Source organism: Nannospalax galili, unplaced genomic scaffold (genome assembly GCF_000622305.1).
Source record: "Nannospalax galili isolate Female #2095 unplaced genomic scaffold, S.galili_v1.0 scaffold1200, whole genome shotgun sequence".
NCBI lineage: Eukaryota > Metazoa > Chordata > Mammalia > Rodentia > Spalacidae > Nannospalax > Nannospalax galili.
The window spans coordinates 135332-150876 of record NW_008347131.1 but is presented as its reverse complement, the minus strand read 5'-3'; the positions used below and the strand labels follow the sequence as shown (position 1 = coordinate 150876).

The window sequence follows — 15545 nt, the reverse complement described above, 5'->3', positions numbered from 1 at the left end:
AGATCTGACATCTGACAAAACCTTTCATCCTATATATAGATGAAAATAATGGGATGGCAAAAGGAGTCCTTACTCAGACTCTGGGACCCTGGAAAAGGCCAGTGGCTTATCTCTCAAAGAGACTGGACACGCAGGCTGCAGGCTGGCCCCCATGCTTGAGAATCATGGCGGCAATAGCATCCCTGGTAAAAGATTCAGATAAACTCACTATGGGTCAGCCCCTGACTGTTATAACACCACATGCAGTGGAGTCTATCATTAGACAGCCTCCTGACAGATGGTTGTCAAATGCCAGAGTGACCCATTACCAGGCACTTGTATTTTCTACACCCATTCAGACCTTGAGGCTGAAATTGAGGCACAAACAAAGGAGGAAGATGCTCTTTTCACTTATACTGAACAAGATCTGGAGCTCGTTCGGAAGCTCAATGCTACTTTGGACCCAGAATCTAAAATATGGAAATACCAGGATCGAATCATACTGCCCCGAAAGGAGGCCCTTAAGTTAATCTCCCAACTCCACCAGTGGACACATTTAGGACACAAGAAACTAAAGACACTACTAGAAAGAGAAGAACAAATCTATTATTTCCCAGACCTCAACCAACTGGTCCAGAAGGTAGTGGGAGATTGTGTCTCATGTTCCCTAGTGAATGCTACCAGATCAAAGGTCCCATCTGGTGAGAGAAAAAAAGAGACACGACCAGGAACTAACTGGGAAGTAGATTTTACCGAGGTCCTCCCAAGAAAATATGGTTATAAATATCTTTTAGTGTTCATAGACACTTTCTCAGGGTAGGTTGAAGCTTTCCCCACCAGGAAGGAAACAACCCAGACGGTGGTGAAGAAACTGATCGAAAACATTTTCCCTCCATTTGGACTGCCTAAGGTAATTGGGTCTGATAATGGCCCAGCCTTCGTCTCCCAGGTAAGTCAGGGAATGGCCAAAGCACTGGGGATTAATTAAAAATTACATTGTGCTTACAGACCCCAAAGTTCAGGACAGACAGAGAAAATAAATAGAACTATTAAAAAGACCTTAACCAAATTAGCTTTAGAGACTGGCACTAAAGACTGGGTGCAGCTCCTACCTCTAGCTCTATTTCAAGCTAGAAATACTCCTGCTATACACGGTCTAACCCTCTACAAAATTCTTTTTAGAGGACCACTTCCTGTTCTCAATGTAACTTTGTCCCCCTTGCCCTTTTTTTTTGATAACCCCAGCTTAAAAACAACACTCTTGAACCACGATGAAAAGGACCCTACACAGTTCTCTTGACTATGCCCACAACCCTCAAAGTCCTGAACACATGAACCACTTCAACTGGGAATTAGTTGCTATCATCCTCCTCTCTGTAGCCTTGATCCTCCTTGTTGCCATCATCACATTGGTACTCACTGACCTTGCTGCTATGATGCTTCCAGAAAATCCATAGATTTTATGATTAAAATATTGCCATAGAAAAGGGGGGAATGATGGAATCAAACTAAAGCCCTCCCAGGCTAAAATGGATTCAAACCCAGTCCCCCAGACCAAAGAAGAATATTCTGGGAAACTGTACAAGGAAGGAAGATGTAAAATTCTAACTGCTGAGAAAGAGCTGATCTTTTCATGCTCCGTACACAAGCCGGACATCACCCGAAACTTCCCCTCTCTTACTGCTGCCGGCCCCCTCCCACTGCTACCGGTTGCTGCCAGCCCCCTCCCACTGCTGCCGGTTGCTGCTGGTCCCCTTCCCACTGCTGCCGGTTGTGGTTTGTGGTTTTTGCCTTTAAAAATTGCCTGTAAGCTGAGTTTGGGGCTGCTGTTCTCTCTCTCTCTCTGAGTGAGGCAGAAGCCTCGTCTGCACAAACGATTAAATCCTCTTGCTTGTTGCATCTCCTGGTCTGAGGACTGAGTTACTGGGGTGTGACCTTCTGTGGACGTTGGGTACCCCAGACCGGGGGTCCAACAAAATGAACTTAAATAAGGATATAAATGACCTAATAGTAATAAGGGCAGATTGGAGAGATGGCTTGGCCCCTATAAGAGCACTTGCTATATGGGCATGGTGACTACAGGGAGTTGGATTTTTTGTTGGTTTGGTTGTTGTTGTTGTTGCTGCTGCTGTTTTTTAGATAGGGTTTCACTGTGTAGCCCTGGCTGGCTCGGAACTTCTCACAATGTCGACCAGGCTGGCCTCAAATTCAAAGATCCACCTGCCTCTCCTGAGTGCTGGGATTAAAGGTGTGCATAAATCAATTCCAAAAAGTAAAAATATTAGAATATTCATCAGAATGCAGCAACGCTCACAGTTGTTAACCTAGCAAAACACAAAGGGACCCTTAAATATCCAAATTTTAAAACTATGCCAGGCATGGTGGCGCACACCTTTAATCCTAGCACTTTGGAGGTAGAGGCAGGCAGATCTCTGTGAGTTCAAGGCCAGCCTGGTCTACATAGTGAGTTCCAGGACAGCTGGGGCTATAGGGAGACCCTGTATCAAAAAGACAAAAATAAAATAAATAAAATAAAATACAATAAAACTGGGGCTGGAGAGATGGCTCAGTGGTTAAGAACATTGGCTGTTTTTGCAGAAGACCCACGTTCGAATCCAAGCACCCACATGGCAGCTAACAACTGTCCCTAACTCCAGTCCCAGGGGATCCAACAGCCTCTTCTGACTTCCTCGGGCATTGCACGACATGGGTGCACTTACCTACATGCAGGCAAGACACGCAAACACATAAAAAATTAAAAGTTAAAAAAGAATAAAACTATCATTAGCTGAGGTGGAGATATAGTTCAGTGGTAGAGCGCTTGCCTGGCTCAAGGTCATGGGTTCAGTAGTAATAATAAAAGTCTTAAAAGAAAAGGTAAGCTGAATATAGTGCTGCACACCTATAATCCAGCACTTCAGAGGTTGAGGCAGGAGCACTGTGAATAGGAGGCCAGCCTATGCTATGAAGTAAAGCCCTATCTCAGAAAAATAAAAAATAAAAAGACATTTATTAAACAACTAGGAGCCATGCATGGTGGTAAACACCTATAATCCTACCACTCAGGAGACAGAGGCAGGAGGATCACATATTTGAGGCTAGCCTGGTTTATGTAATGAGTCCCAGAACTACACAGCAAGACCCTGTCTCAACGAAAGAAAATCTTTTTTGGGGGGGGCGGTCTTTTTGAGACAGGGTCTCCCTGTAGCCTCTCAGCTGTCCTGGAACTCACTATGTAGACCAGGCTGGCCTTGAACTCACAGAGATCTGCCTGCCTTTGCCTCCTGAGTGCTGGGATTAAAGACATGCGCCACCACGCCCGGCTAGAGAAACTTTTTTTAAGGTTTTTGTCAGACAAAGTCTCACTATGAATCCCCAGCTGGCCTGGAACTTACTATGTAGACCAGGTTGGCCTCAAACTCTCATAGATCCTCCTGCCTCTACTGAGTGCTGGGATTAAAGCACATGCCACCATACCCAGCTTAAGATTTTTTTATTTTATTTTTATTGTATGTATACATGTACTTGCTTCTGGTTGCCCATAGACACCAGAAGAGTGTCAGTTGAATGGAGTTGGCATTACAGGCAGTTAAGAGCTGCTCTGTGGGTGCTGGGAACTGAACTCCAGTCCTCTGTTTTGTTTGAGGTTTGGCTTTGTTTTATTTCATTTTGTTGAGACTAGTTCTCACTATGTAGCCCCAGTTGACCTGATACAAAGCTCTATTTAATAAATATGAAAAAAAAAACCTGTCAGCTCAAAAAGCCAGAAGAGAACAGCAAAGTAAACCAGAATAAAACTTCTTATAAAAAACAGTTCAGCCAAGCAAGGCTAGCCTGATCTACATAGTGAGTTCCAGGTCAGCTGGGGTTATCGGGAGACCCAGTCTCAAAAACGACCAAAAAAAAAAAAAAAAAAAAAAAAGGCAGTTCAGTCAGTAAAATCACTGTCATGCAAGCATGAAATAAAACCCACATACCATGTACACACACACACACACACACATATAAAAGATAAAAGCAAAAAGTAATGTTGCAGGACAGAAAAATGTGGAGGTCTAATTATCTGACAAGTCAAAATCTTGGATAGCATTTGTTTTTTTAAAACTAGCAAACTATTTACTAACTTAAGAAAAATAAGGGAGGAAACATAAATACATAAAATAAGGTGCCACAGAGAAAAAAATCATAAAATAAATTGCAGCACTCCAGAAAGATGCCATGGTAGATATAAAGAAATGGGAAGACTTTTTTTCGAGGTGCAAAAGGTGAACAAACACTATCCCCCCGCCTTTTTTTTTTTTTGAGACAGGGTCTCCCTGTGGCCCCTGGAACTCACTAGGTAGACCAGACTGGCTTTATCTCACAGAGACCCTCCTGCCTGTGCTTCTGCCTCCAGAGGGCTGGGATTAAAGGCATGCACCACCATGCCCAGACTTGGTCCTTATTTTGAATGGAAGTAATCAACATCAAAAAGATATTAGTCCTCACTAAATTAATTTTTAAGCATAATATAATCCCAGTAAATATCCCAATAAGCTATTATTTGTCTACTTTTTTAAAAAGATGGTCCAGCCGGGCGTGGTGGCGCACACCTTTAATCCCAGCACTTGGGAGGCAGAGGCAGGCAGATCTCTGTGAGTTCAAGGCCAGCCTGGTCTACATAGTGAGTTCCGGGACAGCTGGGGCTACAGGGAGACCCTGTCTCAAAAAGACCAAAAAAAAAAAAAAAAAAGATGGTCTCAGGTAGTCCAGGCTAGCCTCAGGGTGGCTGTGCACCACCACACCTGGTTCTCCTCTCACCTCATCCCCCTGTGGTATTGCTGGATCCAACCCTACAGGCCTCCTTGCTGCTGCCAGACCTACCAGGCATGTTCTCAACACAGACCCTTTGCACCTGCTATCCACACAACCTAGAGACACTTCCCCTTTCTGTGACTTGCTCACTCCTTCTCTTCTTCCAGTCCCTGCTAGCCATCACCTTCTCCCCGTCTCCAACACTGTATTAAGTCACTTTTGTCCCTTGCTGTTTCCCTTACTCTGTTCCTTTTGTTTCCGGAGCAGTTATCAAGAATTGATGCTCTAGATCTGTTTATTGGTATTTCCCCTTCCAGGAAGCCAGCTCCCTCAAGACCACCTATTTGGGTACCTGTTGTGTACCCTCAAATGTGGGCTGGAACATAGTAGGCACTCAGTAAACATTTGCTGAATGATTGAATGAAAGCCTTTTGGCACCCAGGACCTCTGCTGAGCTCAGATCTATTGAACAGGAATTAGTGGCCTCAGGCCCAGAGCTGGTGCTTTAGCCTTCACACAACCTCACAGCAGGACCTCTGCTGAGCTCAGATCTATTGAACAGGAATTAGTGGCCTCAGGCCCAGAGCTGGTGCTTTAGCCTTCACACAACCTCACAGCATGGAAACATCTTCAGGGGTTCAGCCACTTGCAGAAGTCATCTGACTTGTAAGTGCCAAGAGTCCAGGTGTGTACCTGTATCATGTCCCATGCCTGCCAACCCCAGTCCCAAGACATGCAGATTTACCAGCACAGAACATGTTGTCAGTGATGCGGATCCGGGTGGAGGCCTTGCACACCAGCCGCTCCACAATGGGCAGATTCACCACCTGCAGGACGCTGGGCTGCACCTCGGTGACACTGGTTGTCCATGTCTCCCGCAGGTTGCCCCATCCTGTCACCCGTCCTTTATACCCAGCCTGAAGCAAACTTTGGGGAAAAAGAAGGATCTAATGAGAATTGTCCCAACAGCATCCAGGAGCTTCTTGGCATTAGCACCCAGAGACCAACATCTAAAACACTTGTGCAGAGAAGGACTTTTGAGTTCACACCATGAAACTGATGCTTGCCAAGCCCCCCCAAAACAAAGCCAGGCTCAGTCCAGAGCCGAGACCCAGTGCTGACCTGGCTGCTGTCTGCTTGTCCGGCAGACACACTGGGTGAATGTAGTCACTGAAGATGACCGGTTTCTTAAGCTTCAGCAGGGCGATATCCCGGTCCAGGTTCTCCCGCCAGTTGTATCTGGGGTGGATGAAGATCTTGTCCAGCATGGAGATCTTTTCAATGTTCTTCTCATACCTGTGCAGACCCCAACAGAGAAGTTAGGACCTATAGGCCCATCAGAGAAATCACCTGGCTTAGTGAGGAAGACCAGTCTGCCCTCAGAGTCTGGGAGACAGGATGACCACTGAGCCACCAGACCTTCCTTGGCAGCTCTCTGGCAGCTTAATCCCTGCCCTACAGCCACACAGGGCTTGGGACTCACAGGCTAGCACACAGGTGTGGGGACAAGTCACACACATACTGTTCAAAAAGGCACAATTTAAAGAGACTCCACCTGGACCATGGTGTCTGGAATAGGCCACTTTCCCAGTGGGGTTGCTGAGAGGGCATGTTGTGAGAGATGTAGACACAGCCTACGTGCCTCAGAGTCACCAGAGCCCCTCATAGCCACTCTGGAGCACTCAGATCTCAGTTGACTAGTCACCATGGGCTGCCAGCTCATACCTGGTGCGGGAGTGCTTGCCAATGCGCACCAAAAGGTCATTCTCAGTGAAGTTTTTGTCCCAGGGTGGGTACAGAAGGCAGTGGGCAGCTGTGAGGACCCAGCGGTCACTGATGAGGCTGGCCCCACATAGCAGCTCTTGAGGACTCTTCCGGAAGAGCATCACCTGCCTAAGAAGGTGAGCAAGAGGCATTAGGAGCTGGGGTATGGCCCTTCACCATCTCTAAACTAGAGATTCAGAGCTACTAGGGCCTAGCATGATGGCACTAAGTCTGTGATCCCAGCACTTCAGAGGTAGAGGCAAGGAAGATCAGAAGTTAAAGGTCAGCCTCTGCTATAAGGTGAGCTCCAGGCCAACCTGGGCTACATGAGACCCTGGTTGAAAAGAAAAAAAGCTAGTGGGACAGGGCTACCTCCTGAGCTCAGATCCCAGACCGACTTGGCTGTGGGAGGAAAGGAAGCCCCATAGGTCACCTGCTTTTTGCATCCTTCTCCAGCCTCTTCCAGTGCAAACCTCACATAGGTTAGCACAGCTTAGCAAGGTGCCTGGGGTGGGTCACTTAAGCTTGCTGGGCCTCAGCTCCACCATCTGCTTAGAAGACATGATGGGGCCAGTCTGCCAAGGTGGCTTTCAGAATAATCAGAGGTAGGGTTAGGCTAGTGTCATCGTGGAGCTAGAGCCTGTGGCTGCTGAGGTCCTACGGGGCCTGGAGGTGGGGCAGGCCTCCCTGGCCTTGTAGAGAACTCTGGGACGCACCAGGGGGCGATGCCGATCTCCGCGTCCCAGCCCTCCACGATGCGCCCGTCGATGTAAGAGTCTAGAAGTTCCTTTTCCGTTTTGTCCGTCAATAACTTCTTCTCGAACAATGGCCGCAGGCCACAGTCTGCAGAGCAAGCCCAGCGGTGAGGGGCCGATCCCCGCCGCCAACCCCGGCGCCCGGCAGACGCCCGCGGATGCTCACCTGCCTCCCCGGAGCCAAAGGTCTTCTCGTCGAAGAAGGCCTGGAACTCCTCGACAGTGGTACGCCCTCCGATGGTCTCTTCCCCATCCTGGCCCAGCTCTTCTCCCACCGCTTCTTCTGTAAGGACCAGGCACTGGCTGGGGCTGGAACCTTAGACCTTCCCAAACCCCGCAGACCTCGGGGTTTGATGCCGAGGTAAAGAGCCCAAGAGCACTTCAGTCATCAGACAATAACCTCTCAGGCCTCGATTTACTCGTCTGTAAAATGGGAACAGGACCTACCCCAGCCAGGTTTCTGTAAGGCTGTAATGAACCCACTCATGTCCTCTACCCCGGCCCCCTGCTCTGCCCGCTCTGCTCACCGCAGTAGTTGAGGTCGCAGTACTCAAAGTCTCCAGGCCGTCCTGCTACATAGCACCACACGCCCTCCTCATCCCCGTCTGGGTTGCGGCAGAAATTTTCCTCGAGTTTCACCTCCGGGTTAAAGTCTTGGTCCTTGCTCAGGGCCTTGGCCGGTGCGCTGACCCAGGGCAGGCATGGGGAGCCTTGTATTGTCACCGCCAATCTCCCCTGGTACAGCCTGCCACGCTCAGGGATGCACTGCTCTGATGGCGGTGACAGATTCCCCTTGGGACCTCCTGAGCGGGGCGTCATCTCCACAGTGGTACGGCCCTCTTGGCCTGGTGGGGAAGGATGCAGAACCCAGAGTTGGGGAGACCACATGCAGACCCCAACAAAGAGGATGTGAATCCCGGTCTTTTTTTTTTTTTTTTTAATGTGTATGAGTGTTTTGCATGTATGTAAGTGCGCCATGTGCATACAATGCCTGTGGAGGCCAGAAGAGGGTGTGGGATCCCCTGGAACTAGAGTTAAGGACAGTTGTTGGCTGCCATGTGTGTGGTGTGTGGCTGGGAACCTAACTCAGGTCCTCTGCAAGGGCAGCCAGTGCTCTTAACCAGAGACAGCTTTTTTTTTTTTAATGAGTATGAGTGTATTGCCTGTGTGTATGTGAGTGCACCCATGTCATGCAATGCCGCGGAGGTCAGAAGAGGGCTTCGGATTCCCCTGGAACTGGAGTTAGGACGGTTCATAGCCACCATGTGGGTGCTGGGAATCAAACCCGGGTCCTTTACAAGAGCAGTCAGTGCTCTTAACCGCTGAACCATCTCTCCAGTCCCCAGAGAGTTTTTTTAGCTGCATGAATCCCTGTCTTCCTGAATTCCACCTGACTTCAGGTACCTTAAGCACCCCCAGCCTCAGCCTCAGATGGGTTGTGCCTGCCTGTCTTGTGCAGTAGTTGAGAGGATTAAATAAAGTATATAGCATAAGTGTCTGGGGCATAATAAGCCACATATGGTAACTAGGCAGGGCCTCCTGGGCTCTTACACTATCTGCACTCCATTGGGATTGACTGCCTAGAGTCAATTTGTGTGAAGCTTTGTTGTTTTGGGTTGGTTTTTTTTTTTTTTTTTTTTTTTTGATGTGTTGCCTTTTTCCTTTTTTAAAGGACTGTGTGCTTTAATAGGGTACTGCAGGAAAGACTGTTGGGGTCTACTGAGGATGTCTGTGTGGACAGAAGGTCAACTTCAGAATACTTGCAACATATTTATCACTAGTGGGGTGGGGGCAGTAAAGGTAGATGTTAAGATCATTGGTAATTTGGGGCTGGAGAGATGGCTCATTAGTTAAGAACACTGGCTGTTCTTGCAGAACACCCAGTTTTGAATCCCAGCACCCACATGGCAGCTAACAACCGTCCATAACTCCAGGTCCAGGGGATCCAACAGCCTCTTCTTTTCTCCTCAGGCATTGTACAACACAGGTGCACTTACCTACATGCAAGCAATACAAACATACACATAAAAATAATAAATAAAATATATTTTTAAAAAAAGATCATTGGTGATTTGCATTAAGACCTGTCTCAGGGTGGAACATAGCTGACAGAGGACAAGGGCTAGAATCAACAGCCTTACACATGCTAGGCAAGTGCTCTACCACTAAGTTATGTCTTCCAGTCCTCTTTTTTCTTTTTCTTTTGAGATAAGGTCTCACTAAGTTGCCAAGGATAGCCTTGAGCTCACTGTCATCCAGGAAAACCTTGAACTTTTAAAAAGGATTTTTTTATTTTTATTTTTATTTGTGTGTGTGTGTGCCCTCAGAGGCCAGAAGAAGGGGTTAGATTTCCTGGAGCTGGAGTTACAGGAGGTCGTTGCTCTGTAAGAGCGACAAGTATTCTTTAACTGCTGAGCTATCTCTCCAGCTCAGGCCTTGAACTCTTGATTCTCCTGCCTCAGTCTCCTCAGTAGCTGGGATTATGGTTTTGAGGTAAGGAGTGTGAACCTAGGACCGTGTGCATCCTAGCCAAATGCTCTCCCATGGAACTACAGCCCCAACCCATGGTATGAACTCTTCACCCTGCTTGTGTTCACATCCTTTGCCCTGTGGTTTTAGAGGCTGACAATATTTCATTTCTTGACTTTGGCCTTGATCATATGACTTGCTGTAGCCAATGGAACAAGGGCAGACCAACTGCTAGTTCTCAGTGAAGGCCTTAAGGCAATGTCACTGACCACTATTCTGTGCTTCTGCCATCACCATGGACGGGAGAAGCTTCTCTGGGGAACTGCTGTCTGCCAGCCTCAGCCCCAGCATAAGTGGGGCAGATCTGGATCCAATCTCATCAGGGAACCAGGTTCAGCTGGACCCATAGTTCACAGCAGAATCATCCTGCCAAGCCTAGCAAACGTGGATGGAACACCCCTCTACCCCCCAAGCACACACACCTGCCAGCTGCTGAATAGCAGTGCCACCCTAACCAAGCCGCTGGGATTTAAGAAATCAGTGCTTCCTGTGGTGGGTGTTTGTTCTGCAGCATTATTGTGGCTTCAGCTAAGTAATGCACCATGGGAACTAATCACAGCAGAGTCTCCCAGGGCAGAGCCTTATGATGCTTGCTCTGTGGTGTTTGGAAAGGGTCATGTGACTGAAGTAGTCAGAGAGTGCTTCCTAGAGGAGAGTATTTTGGCAGGACAAAAAGTATGTTTGAAATGAACCACAACCTAGAGCATAAGGAAGCCAAAACTGAGAGGGAGAAAAGGGAACCTGGCCAGGGCTCCCAACCTCCCTAGCCAACAGGCCCATTTAGTTTAGAACCCCTAACCCTAGCTCTGAAGATGACCAGCATCTTGATGTCCATCTGAGACTACCAGGCCCTATGAGGACCCCTGGGCCTTGGCCATGGAACACTTCTTCGCCCCAGCTCACCACAGACAGGGATGCTACATTCCTCTCTTCGCACGGTAGGGTCTGTGGTGTAGCACCAGGGTCCTTTGGTGCTGCTGTCTGGGTTGCGGCAGAAATTCTCCTGCAGGTCAGCCCCGGGGTGGGTGGTGGAGTTGATGCTGAAGGAGGAGACTGCTCAGGGGACCTGTGCCTCCCCAGTATGTCCTTGCTCCCCCTCTTGGCCCACTGATGGAGAAGCCTGCCCATCACTCACTCAGGCTTGTGTGGGTAGCGGCTCCTCCATAACTGGCACTCAATACCCGAACGGGTGACATTCACAGTCCCACGGTAATTCACACCCAGATCCTTGGCACAGTGACCTGCAGAGACACAGCCCCAGTTTGCATCAGACCCTAAGGACTTGAATCCAGCTATGCTAGCAAAACAGTCTATCCTGTTCCTCCAAACTCTCTCTGCTCCACAATTCATAACCTTCATGTCTCTAGCTGCTTGTCTGCAACTAAAGCAGTTCTGCTCTCATTCAGTAGCAGCCACTTGACAACCCTGTGACAGGCACTTTAGTGTCTCGTGCCTCTGGGCCTTTGCACATGCTGCTTCCTTTGCTTGGAATTCTCTCATGTTTGTTCACTGGGGCATCCCACAAGGCCTGGTAAACAGCACTTCTGGGAAGTCATCTCTGATTCTGCTGACAAGCCAATTGCCTCTTCTCCTGTGTGCTCTTGGCATCAGGAACTGAACTTTTCCAGTAATCCCTTTAATGTTTTATATTTTTGTTATCTTGAGCTTGTGAGTTCCTAAAAACAAGATAATTCCATGCTCTTCAATCCCCAGCACCTGCATGCTGCAAGCCAAAGTAGAGGATTATAAGTTCAAGGCCAGCTCAGTCAGCTGCAGAGCAAGAGCCTGTCTTAAAAAAAAAAAAATTTCCTCAGTATCCAACACAGTATCTGGCACACAGCACATACTGAGAACTTAGTACGATATTTGTTGAGTAAGAAATGATTCAATGCCAGATGTGGTGGGGTCTGCCTTTAATCTTGGCACTCCAGGAAACAGAAACAGGCAGATTTCTGTGAGACTGAGGCCAGCCTGGTTTGCATAGAGAGTTTGAGTTCTAGGCCAGCTGGGGCTACAGGGAGACCCTGTCTCAAAACAACAAAAAAACAGTAACAAAAAGAAACTATGGGGGCTGGAGAGATGGCTCAACAGTTAAGAGCACTGACTGCTCTTGTAGAGGACCCAGGTTCAATTCCCAGCATCCACATGGTGGCTACGAACCGTCCTTCACTCCAGTTCCAGGGGAATCTGAAGCATTCTTCTGACCTCCGTGGCATTGCATGAAACGGGTGCACTCGCATACATGCCGGCAATACACTCATACACATAAGATAAAAATAATAAAATAAAATATTTAAAAAAAAAGAAAAAAGAAACTATGAACTGGGCACGGTGGTGCAAGCCTGTAATCCCAGTACTCAGGAGGTGGAAGTAAGAAGATCAGGAATTTAAAGCCAGCATAGGCCACATGAGGCCCTGTTTCAAAAATAAATACATACATACATAGATAGATAAATAAAAATTTTTCAGAAGAAAGAGAAGAAGGGAACTGATGGTTAAGGAGTTCCCTGTCTGTAGTGAGTCTACAGTCAGACTAAATATGTATTCAGAAGGCTGTGGAGGGAGGCTGCTCCCTGAAGGCTCAGAGTAGATGGCAGTGCTTGAACTGTCTTGAAGGACAGGGGTTTATGGTGGTGATGGCTGCTCCAGGGGAAAGTGAGAATGTAGGCAAGGACTGAGGCAGCTTGGCATGTTTACAGATGGGCTTGCTGTCAGAGGAGGGGTTGGGTCCTCACTGGATACAATGGAAGGTCTAGAGGGGAAGTTGAGGCCAGACATGCAAAGTCTGCCTGGTTAAGAGCTTGTTTTCTTCTGTGGGTAATGGGAAATGGCTAAAAGTTTAGTTTTGGAGCATGAAAGCCAGGCATGGTGGCATGAGCCTATAATCCCAGCACTCAGGAAGTAGAACTAGGACGATCAGGAGTTCAAGGTCACCTTCAGCACTCATCAAGTTCAAGGTCAGCTTAGGCTACAGGAGACCCTGTCTTGAAAAAGCAAAGCAGGCAGGCATGGTGGCACACGCCTTTCATCCCAGCACTCTGGGAGGCAGAGGCATCTCAGTAAGTTCAAGCCCACCCTGGTCTATATAGCAAGTTCCAGGCCAGCTGAGGCTACAGGGAGACTCTGTCTTAAAAATACAACAATAAAAAAAAAAAGGAAGAAAAGAAAAGAAAAACAAGATAAACAAAATAAAATTGGAGAATGAATGAATGAATTGACATGATCAAGCTCTGGCCCAGAATGGACAGAGGCTCCAATCAGGCAATGAGAATGAAGCCCCAAAGCTTAGTTATTTATCCATTCATTCCCTGTTCCTCCAACATTAATCATCTTGCTGACTGCCAGACACAAAGCCACATACAAACACACATCTGTGACCATGGGAACAAAGAGGCAGTAACAGGTGCTAGACCCAGTCACCACGGCCATGATTCCTAACTCTCCTCTTTTCCCACGTTTCCCATCAATACTCTCCTGCCTGGTGTCTGCTCCTCACCTTCTAGACATTCCATGAAAATCTCTCGAGTTTTCCGCACTGAATCACAAGCTGGAAAAGACCAGAAGAAACACCCTTGGGATTGCTGCGGGCATGGGATGTAGTGAAGAGAAGTTTGGTGGAGTGATGAACAGGAGGGAGGGTGGGAGGAAAGAAAATGGGGGCTCTTTTGTGGGCAAGAACATTTCTCTGGCCAGAGTCCCTCAGCCTCCCTTCCCAGGGCAAACCCTCCCAGCTGCTCACCTGTGTACTTGGCCCAGAACACATCCTGAAAAGCAAGGGCTGGGAGTGAGACTCTAGAAGAATGGAATTCTACCTCAGTTAGCCGGTGTTATGTAGGCCCTCACCACCTCACCAGGGAAGGCTCTGTGGAGGCATTAAGCTGAGTCTCCCATTTTTGCTTCCAGAAGGATACAGTAGTTGAGGAGAGCGCTCCCAGTACACACGACTGAGCAGGGTCTCCCCAAGGCTGGGGTAGGTAGGAGAAGCAGGCCCCCAAGGAAGGAGGTCCTGGGCCCAGGGTGACCCTCCCACAGGTGGCACAGAATGGCAGGAAGGCTTTGGCCACCACCGGGTGTCCCAGACAATCCCAGTGTAGTTGAATGCTGAAGCCTGAAGAGGTCTTCTGATGTCCTGAGCCTTACCAGGTCCTGGAACTGGACCTAGGCATAGGCCCCCCACCAGGACAGGTTCTGGGTGCCCATTTTGCAGCCCCTTGAGATGGGGCTCAGAGCAGAAGTGAAGATGTCAACAGGGAAGGGCCAGGATGTTTCTCACTCATGTCATCTGTGGTCCCAGGGACCCCAGCCCTGCCCCATCCTTGCTCCCATCAGCCAGTGCTCACCGTGTAGCTGATTGACTCCAGGGCCTCAAAAGCTTCCTCATAGCTGCACTGCTCCTCCACACACTCCCGTTCCAGGTTGCCCTTGCGGAGCTCCTCCAGGAAGCCACTGTTGGCACGACGGACCCGCTGGAGCAGTGACAGTGCTTGCTGAGGGGCCAGGAACACTGCAGGAGGGGTGTGGGACAGTCGCCTCAGGGAGCCAGATGTCTTGGCCATTAAGGGGGCATGGGAGCAGGTCTGGCCTGCCCTGCTGGCTTCCAAGAAGGGGTGTCTGGGATGTGGAAGTACCTAGAAGGCCACTGACAGCTGCCTGCCAGCTCCCCGCCCTTCATTGGCTGTCCCAGCCCACTCCCCATTCTGGAAGAGACAAGAACCCTGCACCCGACTCCTTTCCTGAGCCAGACACTCTGGCTTGACTGAGGTCCGGTTGGGGCCATCCCTGCATTTTCTGTCTAGCCAGGAAACCCTAACCCACAGGCCTAGCCCACATCTTCCAGCCTGCCCCAGCCTCCAAATGCCCCTTACCATGCTGGCTGTGCACCAGGCTAACCAGGGTAGCCAGGACCAGGCAGCCAGGTAGCCTCAGGCCTCTGATCAGCGACATAGTGTGTCAGTGCCTGGGATCTGAGGGATTGTCCTGACTCTCTGGGTTAATGTTGAACGAATGTGAAGAAATCAGTGGTAAAGAAGAGGTCAGCAGGTCAGGGCCATGGGGACAAATGGATAGTCAGTCCTTGGGTCCACCCCCACCATCTGGGAAGACAGGTTCTCCTGGGACCAGGCAAAGATGGATGGTCTCAGGGAGAAAACTCACATAAAAAAGACAGACCATCACCCACCCTCTCCCACCCCGAGACATGGGTGAATGTGGGCCAAAAAAGTTCCAAGACTTCCTCAGGCTCCTTCTAAGTCCAAGGGTGATGGTGGCTGGTGGTGGAGTGACTCTGCATAGCAGTTTCCTCATCTGTGCATCAGGGAGAACTAATGGAGATTATGAATATAAATACACATGAAAGAAGGTTTACTGATCAGGTCTGTGCATGGGACCAGTGAGGCTCATCATGGTGTCATCCCAATGCATAAGAAGTCACAGATATGGAGGCAACTAACATTGGCCTCAGCCTCTCAGCTAAAGGGTGAGTCCCCTTTCTTCTTCCCTTCTCAAGGTGCTGTGGTGTTATGAATGGTAGTTGTCTAGGAGGAGGAGCCAGGTCCAGAGACTTTTGGCTTCCAGCTATCTTCTCCCATCTTCTGCTGGAGAACAGGGGATGGCCCTCCTCTCTGGGTCTTCCTGACAGGGCCCTTTCCCTCCCACCTGTGAGCACTGGACCAACCACTAGAGGCTTCTGGCTCTATACAGCTCCTGACCCTCCCCCATTTCCTG

At 48.9% G+C, this 15545-nt stretch overlaps 1 protein-coding gene across 2 annotated transcripts in view; it reads right to left on the bottom strand.

The window, feature by feature from the left end:
- F2 (coagulation factor II, thrombin) overlaps positions 1-14798 on the bottom strand; it is a 21903-nt gene extending 7105 nt beyond the window's left edge. For both annotated transcript variants that reach the window (XM_008843552.3, XM_029568552.1), the window contains exons 1-12: positions 14687-14798; positions 14162-14325; positions 13561-13585; positions 13318-13368; positions 10957-11062; positions 10725-10861; positions 7820-8137; positions 7459-7575; positions 7254-7380; positions 6499-6666; positions 5896-6069; positions 5519-5700 (exon numbers count right to left, since the gene is read on the bottom strand). In XM_008843552.3, the coding sequence (XP_008841774.1) occupies positions 5519-5700; positions 5896-6069; positions 6499-6666; positions 7254-7380; positions 7459-7575; positions 7820-8137; positions 10725-10861; positions 10957-11062; positions 13318-13368; positions 13561-13585; positions 14162-14325; positions 14687-14765 (1648 nt within the window). In that variant the 5' untranslated portion in view covers positions 14766-14798. The remainder of the gene's footprint in view (positions 1-5518; positions 5701-5895; positions 6070-6498; positions 6667-7253; positions 7381-7458; positions 7576-7819; positions 8138-10724; positions 10862-10956; positions 11063-13317; positions 13369-13560; positions 13586-14161; positions 14326-14686) is intronic.
- Positions 14799-15545: the final 747 nt, after the last annotated feature.